Consider the following 9,426-nt stretch of genomic DNA (forward strand, 5'->3'; position numbering starts at 1 on the left):
TGGCAGTGTGCGGATGCAGTCAGGAAAGCCAACCGCACCTTATCATGCATCCACAGATGCATCTCAAGCAGGTCCAAGGAGGTGATACTCCCCCTCTATGCAGCACTGGTCAGGCTGCAGCTGGAGTACCGCATCCAGTTCTGGGCACCGCACTTCAAGAGAGATGTGGACAACATGGAGAGGGTCCAGAGGGCCACTCACATGATCAGGGGCAGCATGGCAGGCCCTACGAGGAGAGGCTATGGGACCTTAACCTGTTCAGCCTCCACAAGAGAAGGCTGAGGTGGGATCTAGTGACCATTTACAATCTAGTCAGGGGTGACCAGCAGGTATTGGGGGAGTCCCTGTTCCCCTGAGCACTGCCAGGAGTGACCAGGAATAATGGTCACAAGCTGGCAGAGGGTAGAGTCAGGCTAGATATCCGGAGGCACTACTTCACGGTCAGGGTGGCTAAGACCTGGAGCCAACTCCCAAGAGAAGTGGTGCTGGGTCCTACCCTGGGGCTTTTTAAAAGGAGGCTGGATGAACGCCTTGCCAGGGTCGTTTGACCCCAGTACTCTTTCCTGCCATGGCAGGGGGTTGGACTTGATGATCTGCTCAGGTCACTTCCAACCCTACCAACTATGAAACTATGAATATCTTTTCTTTAACAACTTTTATTAAGAACAAAGCTTCATTATTTACATTAAATTCATTTAAATAAAGGCTAAGTACAGACAGTCAAAAAGCCCCAGGCTGAATCCATTCAATCTTTGCAAGTTAGTCTAAGCTGCCTAGATTGAACCAATGAGCATGTGAACAGACATTCACTTTTGATTCCAGACAAGCAGCCATGTGCCTGTAGTGGCCCAGGCTAGTTGCCAAGGAGTGCCTCCCGGCTTGGCTGGAGCAGACAGCTTGGGCCAGGGCTAGCCTGCCCATCCTGTGAGGAGGGGATGGCAGGGGAGTTGCAAAGCATCTTGGGATGCTGCGGGTCTGTGAGGTAACTTGAATCTAGAAGTGATCTGGGGCAGAAGTTCAATAAATTGATTTAACCTAAATCAGTTAAATCTGGTACTACATTAGGGGTGGGCAAAATGCGGTCTGCGGGCCAGATGCAACCTGCCAGGCTATTCTATCCAGCCTGCAGAGCCCCTAAAAAATTCAGAAAATTAATATTTATCCACTCTGGGCTGCCTGTCATGTGGCCCTCAATGGCTTGCCAAAACACAGTAAGTGGCCCTCCACCCAAAATAATTGCCCACCCCTGTACTACATCCATCCAGGTTTATCTTAAACTGATTTTGGCCATTTGGAAAGCAGTTTGTGTGCGCTGAACTTCTGTTGCATTACAGATTTGAACCAGTTTCTGATCACTTATATCGGTTTATGTCTGTCCCTATCTTCACTGTTTAATGATATTTCCTTCTCCTCTGCCCTGTCCTAGAACCAGCTGCTAGTTACTTTTATTTTTAGATATACTGGGAAAACATGATGTACCAGAGAGTTTAGAGAAGAAAGTTTGTTTGAATATTTTCTAAAAAATAACTCCTGTGAACTGCCAGACAGATGCCTTGGGGAAAATTCTATCCTCAGAATTCCTGCATCCATCTGAGGGCAGAATTTGTTTGTAGATTGACAGAGAGTCCTTTGATCTCTCTCCTACTCTGCTCTGAGGGCCTTGGCACATGTTAAAATGGGCACTTAAAATGAGAGCAGTCATTAGCTTTGGGGTGTTAAACTGCCTCTAAATGTTTTAAAGCTATGCCACTGCAGTTGAGGTTTCTCTTTGATTTATTTTGCCCTGGTCATTCATGTGTACTATATGAATGTTCTGGAGAAATAAAATGCCTAAAGTTTGATTCCTCCAGCACCCCAGGATGCACAGCTGCTCTACCCCTTCCCACCCTTCAGATATCTAGAGATCTTGGCCCTGCCCCCAGCGTTCCACACTGACTGCTTAAGCTTACTGCCTGGTGGCTAAACTTAAGGGATACCATGCAGCCAAGGGAAACTTGCTTCCTCCAGCTGCATGGCTTCCCTGTGCAAGGGGCTCCACACTCATCTTAGAGCTGCTGGGGCTCTATTCAAATGGAGACCTTGTGGCCAAGGAACTGTGCTTCTCCCAGCCACATGGTTTCCCTGCCTGGGAACTCTCTCTCTCAGAAGCACAGAGAGATCTAACTAGGTATTTTTATTCCTCCTTTCCTACCTCCACCCCTCCATGCATCATCCAACTCATACAAGACAGTTCCTAGACACAGGGACCTGACCTCTCAAGTCACCAGTAAAATAAAGACCACAATTTAATGTTCACTTCAGAACTAGTAGTTTGAGAGCATCAGTATATTCCATTCTGGCTGCTCCATGGGTTGTTAATTTGTGCTGCCCCTCTCCAACACACACTATGAATTTTAAATTGAATTCCTCTAACAACTGTATTAGGTGGACTGGTGTGTGGCTCATAATCCCATATACAGCAAAGAATTATCAATCCACTACAAGCAAAAAGTTCTGCCAGCTACTTTAAACTAAAAAATAATTACACTGGTTTATTTTAATATAATGACAGCAAAAATATTAGGTTTGTACAAGTTCTAGTGTCCATGCCTGCCAAAAACTCTTTTGAAAAAAGAGAATGCAGCATTAACATAGAGCGAGTAATTTAATATCAGTAGACACACAAGATTTAAGAGCTCTGAAAATAGCGTGATCTTCCCGTATACTAAGCAAAGCTAAAATCTACAGGAACAAAAAGTAAGTCTTGTTTAGCTTTCCAAGCTGCCAGTCTGTGCTCCTTGCCACCTGCATGCTGCACTGTGGCTGCACGCATGGACGGGACATTTATTAGCCACATTATTGGCTACATCAGGCTGATTTCCAGTGCAGTCAATTTTCTTTACATTGGTGCTGATCTGATTTGAATAATTAGAGCTTGTCCCCAAATCTGCAGTTCTGTCAAAAAGAGGACTTGTCAACAGTTTTGTTGGATGTACATTAACGAAAGTAAGAGTAGACTGATATTATTAGTTAAGCACAGTTATCACATTAATAAGCAGAATTAAAATGACAGCTTATAAAACTCTCACTGTGAAGATAATTTGATTTAGGTGAAAAGGCCTGGCTAGGTGAAAGTCCAAGTTCTTCTCTTCAGAGATATGCAGATCTAGATGTTTCCCCCTCAGTATCTCTGCCTTGACTCAAGTCCGTTCCAGACTGCTAGCTTCCATTCAATCCCCATGTTTATGAAACAATATTTACATTACACCAGCTGGCTTCAGAAGAGAGAATCATATACCTGGTATCCTCAACATAACAAAGGGATTGGAGTCTGTGTCCCCTAAATAACCTATTCAGTCAGCTTATATTCATACTGGAGAGGAGGAATGACAAAAATAAATCACGGTTCCAGTAAAAAAAACAACAAAAAAACCCAGTATGAGATCATGAAATTAAAGTCTGTATCATAATTCACACACGCCATTGCTTGACTTTGTACTCTTACAGTTCTTTTAACAGAGTAAATTCCATTACAAGCAACTTTTAAAAAAGCCAACTAAAAGAAAAACAAATGTCCTATTAGGTAGAATCAAACTGATATGGGTATCAGCAGAACTGGGAACATTAGCTGTACTGCATAGACTTCTGTTACTTGAATCGAGGTATCTGGTGGCAGTAGTATCTTATTCTCTATGTGAAGCAACAACTAAAGGGGGTTACACAGAGGTTAGCTGACTGCAGTGGTCATGTACTTCAGTCCTGGATCCCTATGCTTGCCACTTTCTCCTCCTTCCCCTTAGCATACTTACATCTAAAATTGTCTCCTTATTTCACTTTCTCCTCCAAGCTGATTTCTCCAAACTCCTTTTTTCTCTTCTGCTGCTATTCCACCTTTGCATGTCCCTGGCCATCCCAGCCTATCTCTGCCCTCCTTACCTCTTTCATTTAAGTAAGCCAAGCAGCTTCATCCTCCTCCAGGCTGCTTTGGAAACACAGTCTCTCGGCTCTTAGTTCTGATGCTACCAGATAGTGGAAGAAGCTATTGCACAAAAAAGCCTGTTATGACCCACCCAGTGTCCAGGACAAGAGATTTTAACAAATAAAGCAAGTAAAAAAAATCCCTTGTCCTAGACACTGTGAGGGTTTCCTCATGGCTCTGGCCTTCCCACAACAGGTTTGTCCCCCACTTTAGCCCAATAGTCTCCCATTCTGGTGCTTCTCCTCTGCATCCTCCTCCAGTTCTGCTTGCTGGATTTTTTAACTCCCAGTGAGCCACTCCCTCATTAGTCTTCACACAGCTTCAGCCTCACTGGGGGCTTGCTGACAGATGCCAGGGGAGTAAAACCCTGGTTGAAAAGGCCCTGAGGCAGCAACCTTCTACAAAGCCCAACAGTGCTCATAATTTTGCAGTTAGCCTGCCAAATAGCAGGAGGGCAGGGACTTAGCCTTTCACAGCTGCTCTGTGGTAATTGTCCCTGTGACCACAATGACCAAACAGAAAGCTAAATTGCATCAATTTAGCTCTATTTCATTAGAGGCTTAAGTATCAGATCTAGTTCTTAGCATGGGATAAAATCTCTGTGGCTGCTATCCCTGATGTGTGGTTACATCCCTGAATCCTCTTAATTGTGGGCACAGTGTCAGTTTCTGAAAATTGAGAGCGAGCCAGAAAAAGTTTGGAAACTGCCATCTTATATCCTACAGTACAAATGTGCCTGCTTTCAAATGCATGATTACATGAAACACAGAGGATACTTGCATGTACATTCAAGCACAATCCACAAGATAGCTGTCATGGACCTGAATGCATGGAAATCCCCAGTCGGAACTGTTCCCAGAGCCTCCATAATCCTTAAACACTCCTTCCTATTATATTTTTCCTATATAGTAAATATATTTTTCCTACTGTTTGTATCAAACTGCCTCTGATTTCCTAGTGTTATTCCAAAATTATATTGTTGCTCCCATTCTTTTCACTTTATCTCTCTCTACTTATCTAGTTACTTGTTTGCCCTTAGATTAAGTCACTTAAAGTCAGGACCGTTTTTTCTTCATGGTCAGAAAGTGACTAGCATGTAGTAGATGCTGCTGTAAATATATAATTAAGTGTAACTTAGTGGAAGTCAGCAACATTGAACCAGGAATAAATTTTGCCTATTCCAAATACACCTCTAAGTTTAGGACTAGAAATGTTATAACTCTGTAGATTTGACTTTGGCATTTTAATACATAACATTTTTATTTCAGGTAACTGGGACCATCCATGTCCGATGGCCCTTTACTATCCTACCAGTAAAGACAAATTGGAACAACATAAGCTTTCATGTTCTTTTATTTGATCTGGAAAAACTTGTAGAACTTTTACTGTCATCTCAGCTCAATGGATTGAAGTCATCAAATTCATTCCACAGCTATGACACTCTAAAAAGAGCCAAAAGCACAGCAGAGAAAAGGACACTAACGTTAAAAAGGAATAAAACTTCTGGTTGTCTTTCTCCAATGGATGAGCAAATTAATACTATCTTTACAAACCAGGTCCATAGGGATAATAATACTGCTAGGTCTCTGGAAGAAAGTGGTGGCATCAAAAGGCAGAAAAAACTGAAGAGTTCAAAAAAGATTAGAATGCAGCCATCAGGAAAAATCGATGCAAACATCACCACAGACACTGCTAAACTGCTCTTGTCATGTCTCTTACCGTGGGGTGTGGATAAAGAATTAGACAATCTCTGTGTTAGATATTTAGATATCTTGAGACTACAATGTCCAGTTTCTTTTGGACTTGTGTCAAATGAAAATCACATATCACTAATGCTGCCAGGATGGAATTCTACTCGTGGTGTGCTGGAAGAACACACACTGATCAACTTGGTTTCCAGAAAAGTGCTAGATTTGTCAAACAGATACATCACTGCAGCTCAAGGACAAATTGAAAAGAAAAATGGACTAGAAAATGATGTTGAGGGCACACAGATATCACAAACTATTTTCTCCTTATTGAGGAAAGTAGCTTTAGTCAACACGATAGCTGACATGCCCTTCGAACTAACCAATGGAATTGACAGGTAAGAACTTTTAAATAATTGCTGTTACTTGTTTCTTATTGATGGGGATATATGCATATATGTCATCCAGTTATTTTCTTAAATGCAGTGGTGTTCACAGCAAGCTTATTTACATGGACTCTCTTTAAATTAGAGGCAGATTTGGGAGGATCTACATGCTCTTTCAGAATATATGTTGGGGGGTATGTTATCTTTTTACTGAAGAAAAGAACAAACTGAGGAGCAGACACTGGATCAAGGTCTGTGACAGAGATTGGCATAGACCTGAATGACTCTAGTTCTTCCTCCATGCCTTTAAGACCTGCAGTACTACAAGTGGAATTTCTGAATCCCCTCAAAATAGAAACAAAACCTGCCAAAAAGGCTTCACTGGCATGATAAACAGTGCTGCCCCTGGGTTGAGGCCAGGAAATGGAAGACAGAGGAGAGAGGGGGAGGCAGAGTCCCCAGCTGCTGCTGCAAACCAGGTAATGGGAGGGGGAAGTGGCACTCAGATGGGAACCTGGGCCACAGTTACTCCACACAAGCTGCATGTAGTACATGGGCTGCCAGTTGGACAACCCTGGTCTAGAGACAAAAAAGATGCATGGGTCCTATTGAGCCTATTCCTACCTAGAACCACGCATCTTTTGGGAGGCTAGGGGCACTAAGACTCTCTAGGAAGAGCTATTGCCTTGTAGGAAACAGATTTATGAATATTACCAAACAAAAAGTCCATTAAAAATAGATGAATGGGTCATAGTTACTTATGGTCCAAATTCCACATGTACCTCTGTGTCAGGCAAAATAATGTTAAATCAAAACATTTCAAATCCAGCTGGAGCATGTTGATTATTCTTTGGCTCATTTTCCATTTCAGTCATGTCACTGTTCCCCAACCTGAAAAGAACCTTAGAGTGAAGTGCATGCAAACAAAGTATAGCTTTACAGGCATGATAGCCCAGTTTCCTTCTGCAGGTAATGGCATTGAGGGAAATTGGCTAAGTGTTGGGATCCATAGAATAAAGTTATCAGGTACTTAAGGTATACTGCCCTGATATAAGGTCTCTTGGCTTGATGTGAAATTTGGATTATCAGCCGATGGACTCAGATTCTATGCCCCTTGTCACAGAGCACTCAGGTACCCTGCGCCTGAGAGCAGAAATGGCTTGGGAGAGACCCCTAGTGGCAAGAAGGGGGAGGCTTAGCTGCCAGTCACCAGGGCAGCACAGGTGCTGGTTGCTAGGGCAACCAGTGGAGCCAGCTGACAGGAAGGGGCAGGGCTTGGCCCTTCTTAAGCTCAGGCGTGAGGCCAGGAGAGCAGGAAGGGGGAGCTCAGCCAGTGCAGAGAGAGGGGAGAAGCCCGACTGCATAAGCATCCCCTGGCTGCTGCCATGGGTTGGAGTATTTCCTGGTAGGGACTGAATGTTGTTTTCGCCGGACAGTTTAGCTTTTTATGTTATAGCCTGGGGGCTTTGTCTTTTTGTGTTCATTGTTACACCGGAGGACCAGGTGAAGCTATTAGGGGTTAGAGGAGGGACTCTACGGTAGCGTGGGGATCCTGGCACTAGAGAGGGCGCAGCATTTGGGGTGCATTGGCCCCAACCCCAGAGCAAGGGGACAGTGAGAAGCCCCAGAGCAAGGAGGGCCATGAGGAGCCCAGAGACAGGGCCTCAAGGTGAGAAGCCCCAGAGAGAAGGCAAGGACCACGTTAGTACCATCTACGAGGCTTGTGCTGCAGTGTAGGGGAGGAAAAAGGAGCCACAGACAGCGCCCCTAGTACCAGGGTGCGTAAAGTGGGCAGCCTCCCGCTAATTACAATCAATCAATCAAGATCAAGGCATGGCAGGAGAGTAAGCGGGTGGTTGGCCCATTACAGGAGGCTGGAGCCACCAAGAGAGAGGCTCCAGTAGCAATACTGTCACACCCCTCCTTACTATTTTTATGATGTCATGTCATGCGTGTCACAAACCGATCCACAGGATACTCTCAGAGCTGTACCACCGCTTGTCCCAAGGAACAGACTAAAGTTTTCCTTGAACTAGCTCCTTGTCACCAGGGGCCTCAGCTTCGCTGCTCTTAAACTGGACCTCAGAGCTACAACACAGGAATCTTTTCCAGCTCTAGATGTCCTCCCCCTTTGGTTTTGAAAGAAATTGTAGGTCCCCCTTTCCACGGAAAGAGCTAGCCTGGAATATCACTTGTGCAGAAATCATTCTTTCCACAGGCAATCAATAAGGAGACAAAACAATAAAAGTATTTATTATGTAGGAGAAAAGAATTATATAATTAAAACAAAATATAAATTTGGGAATGGAATTAAAAGACAAGATTCTTACCTTTTCATCTGGCTACACCCTAGCCTTCCTGAAAAACCTGCCAGTATCTCCAGAAAATCAGTCTTCCTGATGACTCTACCAGCCCTGGCTACTGGATACCCTGGACTCTTCCCCAGGCCTGCAATCATCCAAAACAAAACATATCATACAGATAGCCTCTTAAACAACTCCTAGCTAACCCCTCTCATCAACATTCCCATGAGTTACCAAAATCCTAATAAATCCTAACCTAATAAAGTCTCCTTCTGCCTGTGTCTGGAAGTGGAAAGTATCTTTGAGCATGTCTGCCTTGTTCTCTTGACTAAACAATGTCCAAAATGATAAGGGTATACAGAGACAGCATAACATAATCTATATAGCGATAAAAGTGACATAAACAAATGCCACATAATATGGGCTTTCCAACAAGACCACTTCCGCGATATCAGTACAACAAAATTCACGAATACATTCGTGATACCCCACAAACCCTCCAAAGCATAATGGGGTTCTCAGCAATCTGATCATTCAAGTTCCACACATGCCTCTGTACCAGGTGAACTATTCTGAGATGTCAGTCCTGGGTTGTTACTTTCAATGACTTTACTTGCAGATGGAACCTGGCTGCTGTGCATATAGAGCTTTTTCTTTTACCTTTATTTCAAACTTAAAGTTTTTTTAGGAAGGAAATTATCTCATTAAAGGCTTTGCACCCAAAGACAAAAAAGATGTAGAGTGGCAGCACTGTTAGCAGTGGCTGTGACTTCCCACCACTCACCCAGCTGGGGTGGGGTGGGCATGGGACGGAGCCGCTGTGCTGCCTCTGGACAAGCAGCATGCAGCTGCAGGAGCCGCACCACCCAGATGAGCCAAGGCTTTGTCCTGTGCCCACTCTGCCCTGCCTGGGAGAGTGGGGGGAGGGAATGGTGGGGCATGTACCCCCAGATGAGGGCAGGGCAGGCAGCAGAGCAAGGGATATGGGGGGTTGTAGCTACCTGAAAATTGGCCATAGCCCCTGCCGCCTGTCCAGAGTGCAGCCTAGTGCAGCTCCGTCCCCGCCCACCCTACCCTGCCCCACACAGATC

The 9,426-nt window shown here is 44.3% G+C and overlaps 1 protein-coding gene across 2 annotated transcripts in view; it reads left to right on the plus strand.

Annotated features, from left to right (window-relative positions):
• Nucleotides 1-9,426, plus strand: part of WDR72 (WD repeat domain 72) — a 239,706-nt gene that overhangs the window by 116,195 nt on the left and 114,085 nt on the right. For both annotated transcript variants that reach the window (XM_019533547.1, XM_019533548.1), the window contains exon 15: nt 5,227-6,044. In XM_019533547.1, coding sequence (XP_019389092.1) covers nt 5,227-6,044 — 818 coding nt within the window. The remainder of the gene's footprint in view (nt 1-5,226; nt 6,045-9,426) is intronic.

This window comes from Crocodylus porosus, unplaced genomic scaffold (genome assembly GCF_001723895.1).
Source record: "Crocodylus porosus isolate Cpor-Errol unplaced genomic scaffold, CroPor_comp1, whole genome shotgun sequence".
NCBI lineage: Eukaryota > Metazoa > Chordata > Crocodylia > Crocodylidae > Crocodylus > Crocodylus porosus.